At 45.6% G+C, this 23241-nt stretch overlaps 1 protein-coding gene across 2 annotated transcripts in view; it reads left to right on the plus strand.

Moving 5' to 3' along the window:
* VCL (vinculin) overlaps nt 1–22534 on the plus strand; it is a 94200-nt gene extending 71666 nt beyond the window's left edge. Inside the window, exons 12-22 of one of the 2 annotated variants that reach the window (XM_033131241.1) lie at nt 1176–1375; nt 2491–2619; nt 6219–6368; nt 8300–8408; nt 9517–9819; nt 11005–11129; nt 12381–12566; nt 15345–15548; nt 17545–17748; nt 18149–18253; nt 20566–22534. In XM_033131241.1, the coding sequence (XP_032987132.1) occupies nt 1176–1375; nt 2491–2619; nt 6219–6368; nt 8300–8408; nt 9517–9819; nt 11005–11129; nt 12381–12566; nt 15345–15548; nt 17545–17748; nt 18149–18253; nt 20566–20712 (1862 nt within the window). In that variant the 3' untranslated portion in view covers nt 20713–22534. The remainder of the gene's footprint in view (nt 1–1175; nt 1376–2490; nt 2620–6218; nt 6369–8299; nt 8409–9516; nt 9820–11004; nt 11130–12380; nt 12567–15344; nt 15549–17544; nt 17749–18148; nt 18254–20565) is intronic. The other variant, XM_033131240.1, reaches the window with a different exon arrangement.
* The last annotated feature ends 707 nt before the right edge of the window (nt 22535–23241 follow it).

A 23241-nucleotide genomic window follows, 5' to 3' on the forward strand; every position in this document is an offset into this window, starting at 1 on the left:
GGGCTCAGTGAAAACAAGCGAGTTTTTGGTAGGGATCCTGTATCATCTGTAATTAGGCGAAGAAGGGGTTCTTCAACCATTGGTGAGTAAGTCATTCTACATTTCCACAGGTAGCCACTGAGATTTCTGTGATTTAATCAAGAGATATTAATGAATAAATGATTTTAATGTGGGCAAATAGAAAGGTCCTCAGGTTGGAATTGAAACTTTGAACTAATTATTTCCAGTCTATGTATACTTCCATTCTATTGTATTTCAGTTATTACAGTCCTTAGAAAGTACCCAGTTAAATACAATTTTTGAAAAGAAGTAAAAGGCTTTTAACTACCAAGGTTATTTTCAGTGGCGAGGCCGTCTGCACCACGCAGTCTCTAATCGCATTGATAACCTAAGATTTTCACTTTTGGGAGATTTTCGGAATGAATCTATAGGAATGTAGGTCATATTATGATAGCAAGCCTGCTGAAGCTGAAAGAACTAATTACTTCATTTGCTGTATTCATTGGATAAAAAAATACATTTTTAAATTGCTTATTCCCAGTGTTGAGGAATCAGGCAGACATATTATTTACTGGTGGAGGAATACATTGGTAATACCAAATTTTCTGAATGGTAATTTGGTGTTACGTGTCAAGAACTTTAAAAAGGTTCATACCCATTGACTCAGCGATTTGACTTCTAGGAATTTAGTCTAAGAAATAATTAGAGATGTTTCCAAGGAGTGACATTCAAGAGTATATATAAACAGAGTAAATGCTAAATAATAAGTAAATGGCCAAATAATTATGGTTAATATTATAAAATATTACATAGACTTTACATCATGATTTTTGAAGACTATGTGGGAAAATGCTCATCTTAAATAAAAAGAAGTAAGGAAAAAGTTTATAGTATGATCCCAATTATGTGAAAGAGAAATGTATATGTGTATAGGAACATGCAATGCATTAAAAAAGACTGGAAGGAAATGTTCAGATATATCAATCTCTGAGTGATGGGATTATGGGTGGTTTACTATTATTTAAATTTTTCTGTATTTCCCCAATTTTTCTGTTTTTAGGGGAAACAAAATGCCACTAAATATTATTATTAACAAACAAACAAACAACAGATGGCACTGCAGTTGGCTTCTTCTTCAGGTCTCCGTGACTTTTAGTGTTTTCCTCTTGGTCCAGGTCAGGCTGCCATCCGGGGGCTTGTGGCCGAAGGGCATCGTCTGGCTAATGTCATGATGGGACCTTATCGCCAAGATCTTCTTGCAAAGTGTGACCGAGTGGACCAGCTGACAGCCCAGCTGGCTGACCTGGCTGCCAGAGGGGAAGGGGAAAGTCCTCAGGCGAGAGCCCTGGCATCTCAGCTCCAAGACTCCTTAAAGGTAGAACTCCGGAGCATATGTTGTTACATTTCACACATTTACTATTATTGAAAAACTAGGGAGTGTTTTTAAAAATATATAATTTTTTAGTTTTGGGAAAGGGAAAAGAGTGTGACCAAGAACCTAAGGAAATTCTGAGCCTATTAGGGGAAAAGCCTCACCAGTGTGTGACAGCAACTCAACTGTGTTTCCCAGTTCACTGAGTGAAGAGCTCTTACGTGATATTTGCCCTATCCAGTAATTTTCGTAAAATGGACTTCTGTTCTAAACTTAAGTCAGTTTATTTAAAAGAAAACTTTATAATAATCCTGAAATCAGGAGATTGATGAGCTACTTATATTTTCTCTAATATTCTTTAAAAGAAATACACAATAATCAAAACAAAAACATTTCTTTATGTAACACCTAAAACCATCTCAGGTTTCACCAGCCAGGACATGCCACCCACCGTGAGAAACAGGGAAGGTGACTGAGACTTCTTTGGGTAAATACAGAAAACTAGACTGGACTGAGTGTGATAACTATGAGAAAGAGTTTTTGAAGACTTCTAAGAAGTCTATTCCTTAGACCCATGGTAAGAAATGGATACGTACATTGGTTATCACATTTTTCTAGAATCTCAATGGAAAAAAAATTGTATTAAAAAATAATTCCCATTCTTGATTTCTCTCCTCTTAATATAAGAAAATGCTTAGAAGTTTGGCACTGCCTCCAGCAAACAGTCCTTACAATTGTTAGTGTGGTCCCTTCTGGCACTGGGAATGGTGAGGAACTCTGTCTCCCTCAGGGCCTTCTTGGGGCTCAACCCCATGATTCTGTCTCAGTATCATTTTGTAGAGGTCACCAAGGAAGTAATTGATTGGGTGGAACAGTCTGTAAGGAAATGTGGGTCATGTTTGACCTCTTCTACGAGACACTAATCCCATAGAAGGCAGGATTCCTCTCTTACACCTGTTCCATGCCAGCTCGGTGCTTTGTACATACTTGATACTCCACAGATATTTATTGAATGAAAGACTGGCTGAGTGGATGAATGTGTCAGTGAAGTGAGGGCAGTGGCAGAGGTGCTTTTTCGATAGTTTTGGAAATTTTCATTTGTAAACAATGTTTTTAAGGATCTGAAAGCCCAGATGCAGGAGGCCATGACTCAGGAGGTGTCAGATGTTTTCAGCGACACCACAACGCCCATCAAGCTGTTGGCAGTGGCGGCCACCGCCCCTCCTGATGCGCCCAACAGGGAAGAGGTGGGTGTCTGAAGCCTTCTGTTTCTTCTGTTGGTCAACCACACACACATACATCCCATTTATTGATTGGTTATTTGTTTGTAAAGGTAAAGTATGATTACAGTGTACATCAAGGGCAGTGGTTGGGCTGCTGTGGATGAAGGGTGGAAAGATGGAAGAGGGAAGGCCCTGCGATCGCTTCTTTTAGTCACCAAGGGTGTCAGTTAAGAAGGTCTTTAGCTGCAAATGGTAGAAGACTTGACCATCAGACATGAAAACAGATGGGTTTTATTTTCATCACACAGAAAGAAACCTGGAGATAGGTGGCTTGGCGTTGGTTCAGCAGCTTGACACCATGAAAGCTGGCATCTCTGTGATTTTCTTGGTCTTTTCCTCATGGTGTGAGATGGCTGCTGCAGCCCTAGCCATCGTGTTCAAGACAGTAAGAAATGAGGGATGGGAGCCGCTGCAGTCGTAACTATCCCTTTATTAGGGCACTTTCTTCTCCACACAGGAGTCAGAGCGAGCCTTTTAAATCATTTGGTGTTATTCTTCTACTCAGACCCTTCTGATGACTCTTCCCCGACCCAGAGTGAAGCCAGAGTCCTTAGAAAGAATAGTAAAGCCAGTGATTTGCTTGTAGACTAGTTCACCAGGAAAAAGGTCCCCCAGACAAAAAGCCCAGATGTGGAACGTTTGTTGATTTCCATGATGTAAATATTCCCATCGTGGCTGTTTGAATATGAAGTCACTGAAAGCAGAGCTGGGAAGACAGGGGCACTGTTGGCTCCACTGAGCTAGTGTGAGTGGTCCAGGTGGCTGCAGCATCACTGCATCTGTCCCCATCCGCTCTGACCTTGCGTGGACGCACTCTCCCACTTTCCTCTGCCTACTTGGACCAACTTGCATTGTATTCCCAGTATTGCTTGTTTATGTTTGCACGTTCTAACCTTTGTGCTTGTTCTCTCTGGTCTTCCCATTGACGCCTATATGTATTATTCACTCGCTTTTTTTAGCTTTCTTCTGAAATGTCACTTTTCGGTTTATCATCTCTGGTAGCAACCCCACTTCCAGGGATTTCCTAATCTCCATATCCTGCTCTTCTCCTTAGCACTGATCAACATTTGACATGTTTACCTCATTTTTGGTTTGTCTCGTATTAATGTGAAATTTCCATGTTTGTCTCCCTCACATTAGCATGAAATTTCCATTTTGTTTTGTAATCAGTTTATTCCCAGTTCTTAAACCAATGTCTGGTACATTGTTGGTACTGAATGAATGGCTTTCCCAGAAATCCTCCAAGAGACTTTTGCTTGGGTCTCATTGGCTAGAACTTTGTCACATGGCCACCCCAGATGCAAAGGAACGTAGGAAAACAATTATTTGGTTTTCCAGCCTCACTAGTACTGGCAGCAAAGAAAAGCAATTGGGTCAGGCACCCAGGACCACGTAGAACTGGTGAGTGGAGGTTGTGTTATTTGGTGATGACCCTCATTTTGTTTCTCTAGCTTCGGTTACTGGGCAGTTCAGCTCGTGGCCCCCTTAGGCTGAGATGATTTGCTTTTTTTTATTCCAGACCTCTGTGAGTTTCAGACTAGTAGCTTCAGCTGTCTGCTGGTCCTCTTCACCTAGACGTTTCATAGGTACCTCAGCACATGTTATCCTTCTGTTGTTCTCTCTCTCTTTGAAATTTGTGAGTCACCATTGACTATTTCCTTCCCTTCATCTTCCTATACCAATAAATTAAGTCAAGTTAATTTGATTTCACAAATATTTCCTGAATTCTTTCCATTTCCCATTCATGTTGCCACAGCTCTAGTTCTGAACCTCATCCTCTGCTGCCTGTATGACAGCTCATCTGTGGTTGGTCGTCTTTGAATGGCACTGGGCAACCAATAAAATAAAAATATAGATCTGATCCTGGTATTTTCTTGCTTAAACCCTTCCTTGGGCCTTCCCTTTCACATAGGAGAAAGACAGAGCTCTGTGATCTGGCTTCTAATACTCTCTCTGTACCTGTTTCCTACAAATCCATCTCTCCATGCGTGGCCCAGTAATGCCTAATTGCTTATAGTTTTCTGCATATTCTGTCCTTCCTTTCAGGATTTTGTTCTTTCTGTCTCTCTTTCATTTAATTCCTTTGTCCCATTATCCTTTACTTCCTGGATCGGTAAAATGCCTTTCCTTTTGCTCCCATAATATCAGTTATTAGCTTTATTATTGCACTTAGCACACTCTTATAAATGTCTGTTTATGGGCCTTTTTTTTTTTTTTTTTTTTTTTTACCCCAGTAGGATGTGAGCTCCTTGAGATGCAGAACTTTTGTCTTACTCATCTTTGTATCTTGAGCACTTACTCCAGGGTCTGGTACATAGTAGGTGCTCAGTGAATTTTGATTGACTGACAAGAACAGCAATCTAAGCCATCAGTTTAATCAGAGGGAACAGCAGACATGGGCGGGGGTCGAGATGATCAACCAAGGTAGGCAAAAGCCCTGTAGGTCCTGATTATGGGAGACCAGCCAAGTAAAGGAACAAGAACTGAAGCTAGGTGAAGGGGACTAGGAGACCAGAGATTTATGCAGAGATTCTGAGCATTAAATGGCAAGAACTCAGGGAGCTGAATCCAAACAAGAGGCCAGAATGGGGAAGAGATTTGAGTGCGTAAACACAGAACCTTGACCATGAGATTAGAGCCTGCTGTTGAACCAAGAGACCTTTATGGATTATCTGCCAGGACCACAGTTGGTCTGCAGGTATGGGCAGGTAGGGACAGGCAAAGAAGAGATGGATTCTGCCAGGCAATTTCTGACATGCTCTGTGTGTAGTATAAACCTGAGCCCGCACTGTTGGGAGCACCTTGCTTTTCCAAGCATCAATTCCAATAATGTTATCCCAACAAATGGCAGAAGAGCTTTTGTCTTTTTTGTCTAAGTTAAATCCTCCCCTTCGTGGTATGCAACCTTGTATAATATCCATGTCAAAAGAAAAGTTAACTTTTTAAAAATGTGGGAGCTGAATGAACTATTCTGTAGATGGTTTTGCATGTGGGATAATACAAGTCAGCCATCCTTACGGCTGTGTCAGGCCTGAGTGTGAGTGCGCCATCTATCGCTTCTGTCCCGTGGAGGTCGGGGCAGAGTTTTTACAACGTTCATGGTAATGGGTTGCATGAGCACGAGGGGCTGGAGCTCTGTGGATATTTTTGGCTTTTAATGTACTCAGCCCCTTACACCAGAGCCTGGAGTGGGTGTGTCTGTCCTCTTCAAACTAGAGAACAAGCCTTTTGGGAATGGGGCTTATTTAAGTCTCCACAGTCTCTGAACTCCTTATTCCAGACGACACAGCACTGTGTGTCCTGTGTGCTGTTGGTAAGCACTGGTTGAACTGAAATCAAAGGGTGTGTGTGCGTGTGCATGCACACACAGTCACACACGTGATGCTACGGCCACACCTCTGAGGAGATACAGCAGGGCCAAGACGAGGCGTTGGTTGTCTTATTAACCAGGATTCGATCTCATCTGTGAAGTTTTTGAGCAGTGGCTGCCTCTGCTTAGAGAGTTTTTCATAGGCTGCCTGACCCATTCTAAATTTTCTTACTGTCTTTGTTTTTTCCTCAAGGTATTTGATGAGAGGGCGGCTAATTTTGAGAACCATTCGGGAAGGCTGGGTGCCACAGCAGAGAAAGCGGCTGCTGTTGGAACTGCTAATAAACCAACGGTGGAAGGCATCCAGGCATCAGTGAAGACAGCCCGAGAACTCACTCCCCAGGTGGAGTTTTGCTCACTTTTCATCATTTCAATACTCACCACCTAGTGTTCAGTCAAGAAGGTTAATTACAGAACAGGTTCTATACATTTTTGAATATGTCCTGTAAAATGTCATGAAAAAAGCCACACATACCCATAGTGTCAAAATCGTTTTTGTATTGTCTGAATTTTTTACAATGATTAATAGTTTAGTTTTGAAGGTAGAAAAAAACCAGTAAGGCCAACCCCACCCTCCACTCCCCCACACACACACACTGGATAATCTTGAGAGCTTGCTTTGTTTTGATTTTAGAGCTTATGCCTTTTCCCACATACTTTTGAGGGAATTTTTAAAAAATTCATTTGTGTCCACAACTTGTTTTCTTTTTTCTGCTTAATTCTATAATCAACGTATAGCTAGTGTGCTGTGAACACTATACTGACAGAGTGGGGACAAAAGAAAAAAATTGGACAGGATTTAAAGTTCTAATAGGCATTCTTAAAAATATCAGCTCAATATTATTGAGTGCGAAGTTTGTATATTTTTTCTTCTAATTGAATTATAGAGACTTCATTATTTTTTCATTCGTTTACTCAGCAGATATTTACTGAGTGCCTGTGACATAGTGGGAACTGCGGTGCTTTTACAAATCGTTATACAGGCGCTGGTGGACCTGCAGGGAGAGACAGGGAAATAAGCATGTCTTTTAAGTGTTTAACTTTTGCCCGCATGGCATGTTGATAAGTTTGACTCTCTTGAAAAGTCACACTTGTCCAACTTTTAAAAAAAACTTCCATAAAATAGGAACTTCTAACTTTCTTTAAAAACTTTCTAAACATGGAATATAAAACATAGGATTTCTGTATAACACTAAGATTTCTAAAAAAGAGAAACAGGAAACTAGACTTAAATTAGACAAAGAAGGACCAATACCATATGATTTTACTTCCATGTGGAATCTAAAGAACAAAATAAATGAACAAATACAACAGAAACAGACTCATAAATACAGAGAACACACTGATGGTTGCCAGAGGGAGGAGGGTTGTGGGGCTGGGTGAGAAAGGGGAAGGGATTAAGAAGAAGCACAAATTGGTAGTTAGAAAATAGTCACGGGGATGTAAAGCAAAGCATAGGGAATATAGTCAGTAATATTGTAATAACTAGGTATGGTGTCAGGTGGGTACTGGACTAATGGGGGGATAACTTTGTAAATTTTATAAATGTCTAATCACTATGCCATATACCTGAAACTAGTATAAAATAATATTGAATGTCAACTGTAATTGAAAAAAAAAAAAAAAGACACCATCTATGGACTTTGGAGACAGATTTGGACTTGAATTTTCCCCATCTGTAAAACGGAGATAATTCCTTCCTATGGATTGTTTCGAGGATTAAGAGGATGAGTGTACAGCCTGTAACTCAGCAAATACTCAGTAAATATCAGTCTCTCTTCCCCCAGGTGGGAAGTCTTGAGCGCAAGTCACTTAACTTTTCTGAGTCTTGGTTTTTGCAGCTGTAAAATGGATAAATTACCTGTCCTGTCTCTATCACAGGGTTGCTGTGAGGATTCAGTAAGATAATAGTTGTGAAAGCACTTTTAGTAATTTTTAGTATCTTGAAAACATGGTGCTTTTTAAGATGGAAGATTTGACACCAAGGGCCCGAATACATGTCAGTTTTGTGCATACTCTGAAGTGTCAAGTGAACACCCATTTACTTGGTCACTTTTGTACCTTCTTAGTATCAGGCTGTCACCGGAAAACCTTTGACCAGGGCTCATCATGGGGAGCTGTTTATGAGACCAAGCCTAAATTGTTCAGTCTGAAAAGAGCCTTGCCGATTTTTGGCTTTCTAGTGCCATCTGTAGGTAGAGAGGAGAGAGTTTCCCTAAAGGTTTGTATTTGGGAGGGTGCTCAGGTGTTTAAAGGTTGTCGTGTCATTGCCAGGTCATCTCGGCTGCTCGCATCTTACTAAGGAATCCCGGAAACCAAGCTGCTTATGAACATTTTGAGACCATGAAGAACCAGTGGATCGATAATGTTGAAAAAATGACAGGTAGAGTTGGGTGCAGAATTCTTATCTAATCCGTGAGGAGTGAGTTCTGAGAAACTTGAGCAGGACCGGTTCTGTTACTCCGCTGTAATTGGATAAAGGGACGTCATGTGCTTGACAGTGTACTTGGCCCTGATGAAGGCTGCTGAGCAGCAGCGGCTTCTCATTCAACCCTTGCAACTTTGTCTGAAGAGAGACTCTTTGAGTCTCTTTTATTTTAATGCCGCCCTCCCGGTGTGATGTTTATTGTTACAGCTCCTATCTTCTCTTTGAATAGTGTCTTTGCTCAGTCTGAGCCAGAGTTTGGTTTCAGAGGCTGGGAGGCGGTGTTTGTGGATACAGTAAGTGTCCCTGTCATTTTCAGTGGGTTCACATTTCAAGGAACCACAATAGCTACCATTTAATACAACTTGTCTCAGAGTTTCCTCCAACTTATCAACTACGTAGTTTTTTAAAAAAGGAGAAAACGAACCACCTACAAACCCGTGTCTGTGCAGTCGAAGTGGCCCCTTGAATCTTCTTCATTCTCTGTGGAGGGAGGGAGAGGAGAAGAGGGAAGAAACGAGGAATGTAGGCTCCTCGGCTGCCCTGCAGAACCTGCTGTGACAGGGGTCCATAGCAGCCAGACATGAAAGTGGAGCTCCTGAGGGGCCTGGAGAGAGGTAACCGAAACAAGAAACAGGCTGTTAGGGTTACTGGAATCCTCCGCGTGGCTCGTCTTGGGTACTACAAGCTGCCAACAGGCAGCAGGTGGCTGGGGAGTGAGATGGGACAGGAGAAAATGTTATTAACAGATAACGTGGTGAAGGTTTCAGACGCAATCCTAGTTTCCTCCTGATGTCGTTGCATTTCTGGATGTCTGGTAGGCAGAAGGCGGCGTGCGACCACGGTTGGTATAAATGCTGTGAGAGTCTGTGGCCTCCTGGGCTGCAGCTTCACTTTTTTAAACTGTGGTATTCACCTGGACGCTTTTGATCACAAAAGAAGGACTTTGAGCTGTAGGAGAGAATTCTGGGTACTATACTTTCACATAAGAAACTTGGACAACAGCGTTCTGGAGTCTCCGTTCTTCTAAAGGAGGAGCTAAGTTCCATTTCTGTTCTCGTGACAGGGCTGGTGGACGAAGCCATTGACACCAAATCTCTGTTGGATGCTTCCGAAGAAGCAATTAAAAAAGACCTGGACAAGTGTAAAGTAGCCATGGCTAATATTCAGCCTCAGATGCTTGTCGCTGGGGCAACCAGCATCGCTCGCCGGGCCAACCGGATCCTGCTGGTGGCTAAGAGGGAGGTGGAGAACTCTGAGGACCCCAAGTTCCGTGAGGCTGTGAAAGCTGCCTCTGATGAACTGAGCAAAACCATCTCTCCGATGGTGATGGACGCAAAGGCTGTGGCTGGAAACATTTCTGACCCTGGTAAGCAATGTGTGGTGTGGCTCGCTCCACTAAGAAGTCAGGAAGCTGACAGGGTGGTGAGGGAATGTGCACCCCACAAGCGCTGCATACAGTCTGGGAGCCAAAACGATAGATAGGTAGCTTGCGAATGCTAGATGAATCTTCTTCTGTCCCAAATAGTATGGGACAAAATATGCTCTGCAGTATTGGCAGATTTGTTGTAAGTTTCTCTGGACCCACCTCTCCATACTTTTTAATGTTATCTGACTAACGGAGCTCCTGGCCCTGTTGAGTCGTTCATTTGGACATTTCTCAACGGATGCATGATAACCAGTCTACCAACTGTTTAGCTTATGTAACTGGCATTACTTCTCTTCTGCTTTTCTTAAAATGCTTTTTCTCTGTAAAACAGTCTCTGTTTCTGTCAAACCTGGAGGGCTAACGTTGACTGATATGTCTCCTGGTTTTACACCCAAAGATCTGGGTTTTCCTTAGCCGAGTTTTTTTGTTGTGAGCATCCATCGTTTTTAGCCTGGTCTGTGAGTCGAATCCTTTCTGTGTGAGAGAGTCGGAGGGAGGAACCACCCTGTCCATCCCGAGCCCGGGCGGACTCTTTCCAGTATCCTCATCCCGCCATCACTAGGGACATGCTCAGTGTCCTAATTGGAGTTTCTAATAGTTTTGAGTAGATTCCTGAATTCCAGATAACTGGAATTCAGGAGGTAGGAGTGGCAGCTCAACCTACGGGTTAATACGCTGAAGGCCAAGTAGAGCAAAGGAGTAGCGAGAAAGGTGAGAAGTTCTCCAGGGAACGGAGGCCCAATCTGACACTGCCATCTCCCCTGCTCCGAGCTGGGCAGGCTTATCTCCTGACTGCTTTATCATAAGACAAGTGATGAGCACCAGCTGAGCCCGAAGTGTTCGTGGCCAGGAGTGTCCTAAGGGCTCGCTAGTCGCACAGACAGGAAGGTTCCCTGCGCGCTGCAGGGAACACTGGTGTGTGACGCGTGTGACGCTTCCGACTCTTTGCCGGCCCCAGGGTACTGGCCTTGCTCTCACCTCCCTTCCCCTTCAGTCCCTGCCTGTGATGCTTTACTGGCAGCTTCACATCCAGCTTTTGTTAACGGAAACCTGTTCTTTGGCTGGACAGACAGTGCTCCAGGGCGCTGACCTGGCCAGCTGAAAGTGAGGCCGTCTTGTGTTTAGGCTTGCAAAAGAGCTTCCTGGACTCGGGATATCGGATCCTGGGAGCTGTGGCCAAGGTCAGAGAAGCCTTCCAACCTCAGGAGCCTGACTTCCCGCCGCCTCCGCCAGACCTTGAACAGCTCCGCGTAAGTAAACTCAGAGACATGGGGAGAATCGAGCCCCAGGGTGCAGAGCTGTAGCAAGAGAAAGTGACCAGAGCTGTGTCCTGGAGCCTCAGCCACCAAGCGCCTATGTTTAGCTTTTCCTTAAAGCTTAGTCAGAGCCACCACTTGGTTTTCATGCTTAAATCTGGTGGGGTCCTAAGCCAGTGCTTCTGCATGGAGTGTGCTGGGTAGGTGGGGCCCTGGGGTGTTGGCCTGCTGTGATCAGGAGTGACGGGAGCAAAGGAGCTGGCTTGGGGACGTGTGGATGTGATGGCTGAGGGGTCAGTGAGGAGTGGGGATGTGACCTGCACAGCTGGTGGTGAGATTATCTGTGTTCCCAGTGGATAACGGCAAAACAGAGGTGGTTCGAATCTTACGTAGGTTCTTCTTTCCTTTACTTGACTTTTTGTTTTTTTTCCCCCCAACTATAATTTAAAATTTTTTGATGCCTCCCCGCCCCAACACACACATGAATTTATTCTTCGATAGGTGAATGGTTTAGGAGGAGGCTAGCTGGATACTATCTTGCTGACACAAATCCTGGAATCAGAAACAGTGATTATTTTTAGACATTTGTTTTAACAGTATTGGAGATAGCAGGACCTCGGGAATAGTTTCTCAAGGCAATACTTTGATTTACTCTCCTTGATTTAGTTTCCCATATTTAATGCCAGTAAAAGATACCAGTTTCTAAGTTGGTTGAGGAGGAAATTGGTTCATTGGGCCCATTGCTAAGGAGCAGTGCCTGCCTCGCCTCCAATGCTTCTTTTGATGCTTTCCAGCTGGGCTGTTAGTGGGTAAGGTTAGGGCCAGAGAGACGGCTATTCTGGGATGGCTCTTATGTGATCACTAGAGTCATGATACTTACTATCCAGATCTTGGAGGTCATTTGGCAAAGCTACCCACTCATTGTCAGAGAGGTTACGGCCTGTGCAGCTGCCCCTCGTCAGTCGGGCCCAGAACTTAGATTGTCTTTAAGAATCCTTGGTCTGGAGGCGCTGTGTGTGCCTCCCTGGGATACGGCCAGAACAGTAGCTTTTTGTGGAGAAAATAGGAAGAAAATATGTTTCTGTTGAGATTGAAGCAGGTGGCCCCTAGGCTCAGTGTAGGTGGTCTTCTGTGGAGTGAATGTGGGTGGCTTTTCTGGGGATGCTTTTTAGAGGAAAGGGAAGAATTCTAGGGGGCGGGAGTTCTTGGGCTTTACTTACAACCTGGCCCTTAATCCTGTCTCAGCTGACAGATGAGCTTGCTCCTCCCAAACCACCTCTGCCTGAGGGTGAGGTCCCTCCGCCCAGGCCCCCACCGCCGGAGGAGAAGGATGAAGAGTTCCCTGAGCAGAAGGCCGGGGAGGTGATTAACCAGCCAATGATGATGGCTGCCAGGCAGCTCCATGATGAAGCTCGCAAATGGTCCAGCAAGGTACGTAATGAAGCTTTTTTTGCTGAGAAAGGAGGAAGAACCATGCACAACACCCAAGAAGAAGCGTCTGTCTGGAGAGTCACCCCCTTTCTCTGGTTTGGTTTCTTTTGCTGCCAATGGCATGATGCTCTTCTTAGGTGTGGTTTTAACGAGATGTTCCTGGTGCTTGATGGCTTCTCCTAGCAGCGCAAGTGCGAGCGGAGATCCCTGTGGTTTGAGAAGAGGGTTCTGTCCATCAGTGTGTCAGGTGCCAGACGCTGGACATTTGGGGTCTTTTAGAAATTGCTTTTCTTTCTTGGGATTTCTGAATGGTTTTAGATGCTGTCTTGCTAATTATCAGCTCCCCAAATATGAAACTGTCTTCTGTGAGCTCTGCTACAGCGAGATGAAATGTTTACATTTTCCTTCTACTTTTTCATAGAAGCAGGTAGATTGTGTCTTAGAAGCCATGTGCCCTTTCCTTTTCTCAGAATCATCTTGCCCCTCAACTCAAGACAGCGCCAGGCTAACTCCAGCTCAACAAACCTGAAAGTGTCCATATTAATGTGGGTGGTGAGAATTTGGTTGCTGCAACAGTCATGCCCCATGAATAACTTTTGCCTATTTCCCCCTCAATGATGAAAAGTGAGTGGTAACTTTTCTAGATAAGAGCTAAAACTTACTGCTCACCTTGCCGTGAAATGTAGTCCTAATTCAGTTCTCAACTCTTTCTTATATGACCCTAGATCTTCATTCCCACCATCTGTTTGCCTTTCTTCTGTTCACACCCTCAGATCTCAAGCTCTGGTATTGAAGGCAGTTCCCCAGGGTCTTCCCGCACATGCAGCTGATCTTGGGATTTTTCAGGTTGGGAAATTGACATTGGCTTTGTGATGCTATTTTTCTGAACTGTTAGCGCTGAGCCCAGGTTCTGAGAAGGAGTGGTGGTCTTGCTGGGGTTGGGTCTGACCTGTGGAATGATTTATAATCGTCTCTCTCAGCTGGGGCGTGCACACCCCTGGGACCAGAGTACCAGTGCACGTGGGGAGTGCGGTGGGGACGACAGTGAAAGCTGGTTTTACTCAAAGATTTTAAAGGGCATTTACATTTTATTAAATTAAGCCCAGGTACATCGTACAGCAGCACATAAAATACGCTTGGATTGTAAAGATGAAGATAAAACTTAGGGGATAGACAGGTTTGGCGAGCATAGGTACAGCCCTTTGCCACCTGTGGCCGGAAGTCCATAGGTGGATGGTGGCGGGAGGCTTGTAACCCCAGGGGATTGTGACCTTGAGCTTGGTGAAGACAGGGGCGGGGTGTGTGTTAGGGGTGAGGGGGGCCTGTGTGTGTGTGTGTGTGTGTGTCTGTCTTTGTACACTTTGGGACTCTGAACCCCAGCAGCAGTGAGCTGGCCTCTCCTCTAAGGCATGGGGGTGAATCCTGGTGGAGACAGTTTAGGGGAAAGGACTGAGATGGTACCCGAACTCCATGTTTGCCCTGAATCCTCCAACTTTGTCATCGCCCTTTGGAGACTGGTTTCCTGTGCAGGAGAAGACTTTTAGGAGGGACAGCAACCTGAAATAAAATTCCACACAAACTCCGACTTCCTCTTGGTTAGAGATGTTTGACAGAATCAATCCGTGTTCACCATTCTTCATATAAAAGTGGTTCCGCTTCACGGAGGCAATTCCTTTTATTTTCTCCCCCACTCCCAACCCCCTACACCCCCAGCCTATTTTCAGCTCCTGATTCCCCAGCCTTTCAGAGTCCCCATCCCTGGTAAATTCATCCTGTCCCCCTCATGGGTCCTGTTCCATTATGGGCACCAATTCTGGGCTCCTCTGAGCTCAGCCTGGGTCAATTGCCAAGTCCATGTATTATCTTATCTGTGGAATATGTAAATTGATTGTGGGTTGAGTGAGAACCCTATTTTGCAACAGGAAGATTTAGGCTGTACCCAGGAAACAGTTTTCTGAGTCAGTACTAGCAATGGATGCACTATGAGACCGTGCAAGCATGGTCTCTGAAGCCCTTGAGGGAATAACGAGCTGGTCGGAAGCGTGAGTTTTCCCGAAGATGAGACGCTGGAAGAGGTGTCTTTGGGAGGTTCCTTCCAGCTGGGGTGGTTGTAGGGGACTCGATCAGTCCTCTTCACTCACCATTGTTTGCTTTCTTGCCACTTTCCGGGGGGTGACATCGATTGCCTCTGATGTATCATTTTAAAATCCGGGACTTGTCACTCCTGAAGGAAGTAATAATATGTCCAGCAGCCGCAGAGCTGACCCATGTCACTTCTGGTGTGCGGGAGAGGTGGGAGAGTGTCCGAATGTGCCATCAGGGTGTTCTCTTCGTTCTGTTCACAGCAGGTTGTGTGGTTGCGTTTGGGTTTTCTCTTTGGATTCCTTTTAAAGGTAACGAGCTACTATTGTTTGGTTGTCTGGCTCCTCTAAAACATTCTGATGTGAGAATTACTCTTGGCAAGGTTAATTTTGGTAATAAGTGTATAAAAAAGGAATGTCACCTGCTTTCTTAGCGTAACTATTTCTCTGGAAACCCTTTGCCACGGGACTGAGTCTCTCTCCTTCATCCACTGTGGACAGGGGGTCGTGGGCCGGTGCTGGAGGCTGAGAATCCCCCTTCTGTGGAGCTTGGTTCATCGGCTCCTGGAGGGCACGCCACCTTCCTTCCCCTCCTGGGCAGGCTTTGGTTACTAAACCAGCTGAAGCTCAGTTCCCCGCGTCCTACTGCTCGTACTAACGCTTTCCCCGTTTCTCATCCTTCCTGCCGTCGTCAAAGCCGGGTCCCGCAGCTGCTGAGGTGGGTATAGGTGTTGTAGCTGAGGCAGAGGCGGCTGATGCTGTTGGGTTCCCTGTCCCCCCGGACATGGAAGACGATTACGACCCTGAGCTGCTGTTAATGCCATCCAGTCAGCCGGTCAACCAGCCCATTCTGGCCGCGGCTCAGTCATTGCATCGGGAAGCTACCAAGTGGTCTAGTAAGGTACTGACTGGCACCCCCAGTTGGGGCTGCTCCATATGCATCCGGCCACGTGCAGCCTTGACACATTGCATCACTCATGATCTGTGTGGGTCCTGTGAGTCTGGGCAGGGCGGGCGTCTGTCTGTCTGCACCTTGTTAGGACTGGCTTCACAAGTTTGAAAGGTCTGCTAATGCCCAATTAATGGGATTGCATTTGTGTTGGAGGGGTAGAGAGAGACGGGGTCACTTTTTGAAAGGATTCCCGTGCTTACTGACCTTGTGGCCACTCTTGGAACCTCACAGCCCGTGGGAAGCCACGGATGGGTCTCTCAGTGACTTGCAGGTCAGGAACCATTGTAAACCGTTAGAAGGTCGCCTGGCCTGACCATTGAGCTTTGCATATCTCCCCCCCGCCCCCTTGCTGACCTGTCACTGACGCACGGATGGCTCCGCAGAGGTGATCAGGGTGAGAAGCAGGGTCTCCGGGGAGGGCTGCTTGCTGTCCTGCACTTGGCTGTGTGGCAGATACTGGCCTGAATGGGAACCCACAGGGAATGGGGCTCCATGGTTGTCCAGGTTTGCGTGCAAAGGGTGGGAGAGCGCTCAAGGCTGCAGGACAGGCAGCAGTAGCACCTCGGCCTTGGAGACTGAACCAAAGCTAGTGTGCGGGTGAGGGGTGGGGGGATCACTTGCTCCCCTTTGAAGGTGGCATGTTGCAAGAAGAAAGGGTTTGGAGAGTAATGGGTAATAACTAACCCTGGCACCACACTGTCCTAACCGAGGTCGTGAAGTCGTAGAATGACCCCAGGTCTGCACTGGAAGAGGCGGACCCAGACGGCCTTGTCTGACACAACCCATTCTCATGACCTCTTCCCATCCCTCTCCTCGGCCTGAGATGGTACACGCCTTCTAGCATCAGTGATCAGCCACTTCCTGGTGCCTGGGGTCGTCTCTCACAGGGCGCCCGGCAGTGGCGTGGTTTGTGTGCCTCACTGCATCGTGTAGACATTGAAAAGCATGAGGGGAAAAATGAGTATGGCCTGGCCTTTTGGGTAGGTTTGAACTACCCAGATGCAGTGATTTTGGTTGTTTTCAGCCAAAAGATAAGCCTTTTGAGGGCATATAATAAATGACTTGTATATTTCTCTGTTATGACCCATGAGGCGTTTAATGAACCAAAATGCCAAATCTCAGATAAACTGTTACTAGTTGGAGCGGGGCTTCCATTTACAGCTCGACTCATGACTGGTGTTTTCCTAATGCCTCCTGCAGCATCCTCTTAGCTGAAAGTTCCTTTAATTGAAGCCACTTATCTAAGGGGACTGGAGGATTGATTCTTGGCCTTTGTAAATGTGAAAAATGAAAATAATATGTTCCTTTAGGCTGATAAACAAAGGCAGTAGAAGGAGGGCAGGAGTCGTCGAGCTCAGAAAATATAATTTTTAAATCAAGCCCATTAATGGTTACTTGGGTTTTAAATTCTAGTTCAGTAGCGACGGTCCTTGGCTGCTGTTTGTGACAAGGGTGAGGATGATGAGGATGATTTCAGCATCTGGAAGGCGCCTCTGTATTTTTCCCCTCAGGCCAGCTCTACTGCTTTCCCCTCTAGAAAGGAAAATGCCTGTTTAACCAACTCTTGGGCCTGTCCCCATTTGATGGACATGATTAACCTGGATATGCTAAGTGCCTGTTTAGTGCTCTGCCTGGGGCGCACACGTAGCCCTTTCAGACTAATATCCAGTTGTTCCTTTTCAGTCAGGTGATCTCTCTCTCTCTCTCTCTCTCTCTGTCTCTCTCTTTCTCTCTCTCTGGGACGAGTGCCCTGGTTCTCTCTTCTTTTGTCTGATTCTCATGTGCTATCCATATCACTCAGGAACGGCCTTCATCCTCTCTCTTCTCATCCTTCCAGAGGGCTGCTAGAGCAGCAGGCTCCCTTCTCTTCTTTGTGCTTCCACTTCTTTCCCTGACTTGACCGGAGCGTGGGCTGAGCTCACACTGTATACTTGTTTCTCTCTAGGGCAATGACATCATTGCAGCAGCCAAGCGCATGGCTCTGCTGATGGCTGAGATGTCTCGGCTGGTAAGAGGAGGCAGTGGTACCAAGCGGGCATTGATTCAATGTGCCAAGGACATCGCCAAGGCCTCAGATGAGGTGACTCGGTTGGCCAAGGAGGTTGCCAAGCAGTGCACAGATAAGCGGATTAGAACCAACCTCTTACAGGTACTCAGGAGTGTGTGTGTTTCTGTGTGTGCGCGTGTGCACGCGCACCAGAGTGGGTGAGATGTGGGAGGGAGAAAAGCAGGAGAGAGAAAAATGGGTGAGCAAGGCATAGGGGGCACTTCAAAATGGACAGAAATAGCAGGGAAATAAATACACGTGTATTTGGAAAAGATTCATGAAAGTTTATTTCCTAATCAAATGAAAGAATTTTAATGCTTCCGTTTCTGAACAAAGGAACTATACAGATCCTTCGGAGAAAACAGGTGGGATCCCGCTACTAATTTACTGAGTGCCTTCTGCACACCAGCCCCTGGGAGTACAGAGGCAGATGAGTTTTGCCCTCAAGGAGCTTGCGGGTAAGAAAAATACAGAAACATACTAAATGAAATTTTCTTTTCAGGTGTGTGAGCGAATCCCAACCATAAGCACCCAGCTCAAAATCCTGTCCACCGTGAAGGCCACCATGCTGGGCCGGACCAACATCAGCGACGAGGAGTCGGAGCAGGTGCGTGCCTCCTGCTACTGGTGTTCTGCTGGCAGCTTCTCTGCCACTTTGTAGCAGTCTCGTTCAGCTTTGGGGACTTTTACCTGTGGATCGAGGATTCAGTATGTGAGATGGAGTCTTCCGCTCTCAGAAGGTTGTCTGTGTTGGAGAGATGCGTCAGAAATTTGGAAGGGAAAGTATAACACATGTGCCACTTTTGTCACTTTATACAGATGGGAGATTGAGACCTAGGGAGGTTAAGCGTCTGAATCAGTAGCAGTTAGGACTCCGCAGTTCTTTTGCTCCCTGGAATAGGTTTGGCTCTCTCGAGGCCTCCACTGCCTGTTCATTCTTGCCCCACTGTGTCATTTTAGCGGGAGAGAATTTCTGCTTCATTGTTTCCTGGGTGGTAAGTACCTCAGGGAGGACGACTGGTGTAGGCTTTTCAGGGACCTGTTCTGAGGCTGAAATGACAGCTCAGAGGAGTTGCTTGCTTCTCTTTTGGTTTCTTTGACAGAGATTGAAATGAGGAAGGTGGGAGGGTTCCCTGGAGCAATGCTTCTTACATGTACCTTTGCAACCGTTTCTTGGGAGTTTGCCCTCCTTCCTTGCCTCCTGGAAATGTGGCCAAGGTCTCTCAGAAAGCCCTCATTGGAGAACCTGTTCCTCTCCCTATCTCTCCTCTAGTAGGCCCTGCTATGAGCCAGATTCCCAATTTCTTCTTGTGGTCGGTGGCACATCTTACGTTGAGCCTCCCAGACAAGGCTCGTCATACATGGGCTGTGTATGTGGCACTGAATTAGGCACTGTATAGGGGAGTTAAAAAAAAAAGATAGTCTCTCTCCTTGGGGGAACTCACAAATAGTTTGGGAGACCGTCTCTGATCTTTAGGCCAGAAGACCGAGATGGGGCACTTTTGAGGGGACGGGAGGCTACTCGTCTTTGTGCCAGTACTGCTGCTTTCACTGCCATGTTTTAATCCAACAGCTCTCATCCTAACCCTCTCTTCTCCTAAACCACGGGAACTAGATTTTCATCCCTAACTTCCATATGTTCTAGGCAGGGTTTGGGCCCTGAGCTGTTTCCTGTCATGTGATCTCTTCTGCCCCAAGAAAAGGAAGTAGAAAGAAACAGGGAAGGAAGGATAAGGCTCAATTTCAGACCTTATCATTTAGTTAATTAATCAACAGAAATGTATCTTGGGAATATCTAGTATCTTCTGTTAAATATTCCGATTAAAAAAAAACTGGAAACTGAGAACACGGTAGAATGGAAGAAACACAGGACTGCAAGTCAGAAGTTTGGAGTCCTCATTCTGACTGTGGTGAGAGTTTGGTTGGCAATTCTCGGAACCTCTCTGGGCCTCAGCCTCTTTGTTGACCAAGTGCAAATGTCAGCTGTTAAAGAATTTTAGCACATGGTTAGGTGTCAGAGCCCATGAACCCTCTGAAACTGCACGCAAAAATTTTGTGCACGTGAGCATTTTTCTGAGGAGAATCCATAGCCTTTATTAAATCCTCACAGGTCTATGGCTCAAAAATAGTTAAAAAAAAAATTACTGGGCCAATGGATTGATGAGTTCCCTGACTTTCTGTGGTGGAACACCAGCGTGATCCTAGTCCTATAAGTCTGTGTATTTAGAAGTTTTACTTATTTAGATTTTCATAGATTTGTAAGGTGGTTGGTTTGTTGAATTCTTTTTTTTTTTCATTTATTAATTAAATATTTATAAAATACCTCTTATGTGCCATGCACTGTCCTAACACAGAGGTACAACTGTGAACAAAACTGTCAAAAATTTTTGCTCTCATGGAACTTATATTTTAGATAAAATCAGGTAAGACAAACAACCTAGGTAAAAAATACAGTACATCAGTGAGTGATGTGGGTTCTACGGAGAAAAATGAAGAGAGAATTGGAGGACTAGGAATGCTGTGAGTTGGGAAAGTGGTTTAAAAGTGGTTTAAAAGCAGGGAAAGCCTCACCGAGGTGACAAGTGAATGAAGATCTGAAGGAGGTGAGGGGTGAGCCATGGGGACCTGGAGGGAAGGGTATTTCAGGGAGAGGGAACAGCAAAAGCCAGAGGAGGAGCTTGTTGGAAAACCAGGAAAGCGTGTACCCTGGAGGCCATCTGAGGGTACAGTACACAATCAGTGAGGGGCCAGTTTGGGTTCTTTTGGGTGATCTGGCTAAACCACCAGTGATGCGACAAGTATGGGGAATGCCAGGTGGCGGTAGGGAAACTCCAGTCCATACCTGGCTCCAGCCAGTTTTGGAGGCAGGGCTGCTGCGTCAGGAACTGTGAGTAATGGAGAGCTCCTCTTTCCTTGCAGGCTACGGAGATGCTGGTTCACAATGCCCAGAACCTTATGCAGTCTGTGAAGGAGACTGTTCGAGAAGCAGAAGCAGCTTCAATCAAAATTCGAACAGATGCTGGATTCACACTGCGCTGGGTTAGAAAGACTCCCTGGTACCAGTAGGCACCTGACTGAACCCGGCTGCCACAGAAACCCCTACTGAACAGAATGAACATGAGTTTCAGGAGCCGCCCAGAATTGCTGGGGGCATTGAAAGCCACATCCTGGCCTGACCTAACAAAGGAATGGGGCCTCTTCACGTTAGAAAACATTTATACTCTTGTCATGGACACTTGGAAATGTGTCTGTATTCTCAGTTATACCTGTGCACACTCTCCCAGTAGGCAGACTGGGTTTCTAGCCCCTGGACTTCACACAAGCTCAGAATCTACGAGTGAACACTAGCCAGACACTTCGCTCTGCCCTTGCTCCCTCTCTGCTTCCTTTCCCCTTCCCCCCATTCTCCCCACCAGGCTCCCACAATCCAGGGCTCAAGCAAGTCAGTGAAGAAGATCACTGTGCCTCCAAAACATGCCTTCCGTGTTGCTGCTGAGCCTGTCTGCCCGTTCTGGCTGTGCTACCTGGGTCCCTCCCAGAAGTGAGCTTCGCTGCTGTAGGGGAAGCTGGCCTTCGGGGAGCCCCAGTATCGGGGGCCTGGATTCACTCCCTGCCCTCCCCAATTTAATCCTTCTAGTTTCCCCACAGTATAAAACCACATTTCACTCCGTCAGGAGGAAATTACAGAATCACCGCATTCTGTCTTTACCATGCCCGAGCCAGGCCTGTGCCAGGGAAACTTCCTGTCCCATATCCTGCCTCAACCCACCCAGGTAGCCACCCCACCAATACACTGTGTGTCCTGGTGCTCTCTGCCGCGGGAGGGGTGGAGTAGCTAGGGGGCGGCCCTGTCCATCACCCCAGCAGGGCCATTCCCAGGCGCTCCATGCTTTGTCACTGCCTGCAGAGGTCTGTGCTGAGGCCTTATCAACTCATTCTTAGCTCTTACTGTTCTTTCTGAGCTGAAATGCTGCATTTAATTTTTAACCAAATCATGTCTCCTATCCTGGCTTTTGTATTCTCCCCCACACCTTTCCTAAACAAGATTTTTAAAGATACCTGTTTGTTTATCTGTGATTTGAAAGATCCTTTTTATCCTTTTGAAATTCAGTCCTAAGTATCGGTGCTTGACCCCCAGTAGTGTTGAATGGAAAGGCAGTCCTATCTGAAGGACACTGGTACTTGTGGGAGAGTGGTACTCGTGGACTGTCCTGGCGCCGTTGGAGATGAATCAATGGGAAATAGTCCTCAGTAATTCCTACCTCCCTCAACCAACTGCATCGAAGCCCCTTGCATCCTCTGCCCCCTCCCAAGTACTATTATTGTTCGAGAGTACTGGGTATAATATTTAATTATCACCGTAAGTTTCCTGGTAGCAAAGTGAGAAAAGCGATTTTCCTTTTTTGCCCTTACCACTGCTGTCTAAGCATTCCCCAGCACACGAAACCGTGTTTCTTCCCAAAGCCAGAACTGGATGAGTAAAGGAGTAAGAACCCTTGCCTGAATGTCCTTCCTTCCCACCTCTAACATGTGTTAGCTCCCAGCACTGAATGTGTAAAACTTGTCTTAAGTTGGTACTGTACACTCAGGCTTCCTCTACTTCTTTTTAACTGATGAAGATTATTTTCAAGGCCCTCAGCATATTTGTATAGTTGCTTACCTGATATAAATGCAATATTAATGCCTTTAAAGTATGAGTCTATGCCAAAGATCACCTTTTGTTTTAGTAAAGAATACTTAGAGGAAATAAGGAAAATCATGTTTGCTCTCCAAGTTCTTCCAGTGTTTTGAGACACTGGTTACACTTTATGCCGATGTGCTTTTCTCTAATATCAGTGCTCAAGACACAGTGAAGCAAATTAAAAAAAAAAAAAAAAAATCCCTCAATGAAGAGTAGAGACATCACCACTAAAAACGACATTTATAAGCTAGGATTTGTTATATGCAAATATTTTCTGCCTCTTCTTTTGTTCTGTTTAAAACAATAAAGTGCATTTGTATAAATAATGCTTTAAATGATGAGCATGTTATTTTAGTAAGAAATTTTAGATTAGATTTCTCCTTTGTTTTGAAGAATTCTCAGTGAAACCAATCCTCAAAATCTGGAAACTAAAGATTTTTATTTAATCCAGAAATTGTACTGGAAGTAGGAGAAACCAGCAGTAGTGTATTGACTTACCAAAGATCTGTGTAATAAGGGACAGCTTTGGGGATTCTATACTAGAAAGAGCAAATGTGACAGCAGGAGGAAACCAACCAGATGGTATAGCTCATCCTCTGGATGAAGTAGTCTGTCATCACCTTAGAAGATTCTAGCTGTTCACGGACTCCATCACTATCCCCTAAGACGCTGAAGCTGTGACGTGTGCAGGAAACCACAGGTCTGCTGTTTCTATTTCTAAAGCCCAATAGAAGACACTGGAGTTTTTCAGGGATCCACCAGGGCGAGGAGGCAGAGCTGGCTTTGCGGGACATATTCCTCTTGCTTGAGGAAGCTCTGATTAAAAAAGGTTCGTGGAGTAGAGCTGGGACATCACTGTTTTTACCTGACTGTCTAGGTCTGAAAAAGAGTATCATGAAAAGGCGATAGTGTTG

The sequence above is a fragment of the Rhinolophus ferrumequinum genome, chromosome 16 (genome assembly GCF_004115265.2).
Source record: "Rhinolophus ferrumequinum isolate MPI-CBG mRhiFer1 chromosome 16, mRhiFer1_v1.p, whole genome shotgun sequence".
NCBI lineage: Eukaryota > Metazoa > Chordata > Mammalia > Chiroptera > Rhinolophidae > Rhinolophus > Rhinolophus ferrumequinum.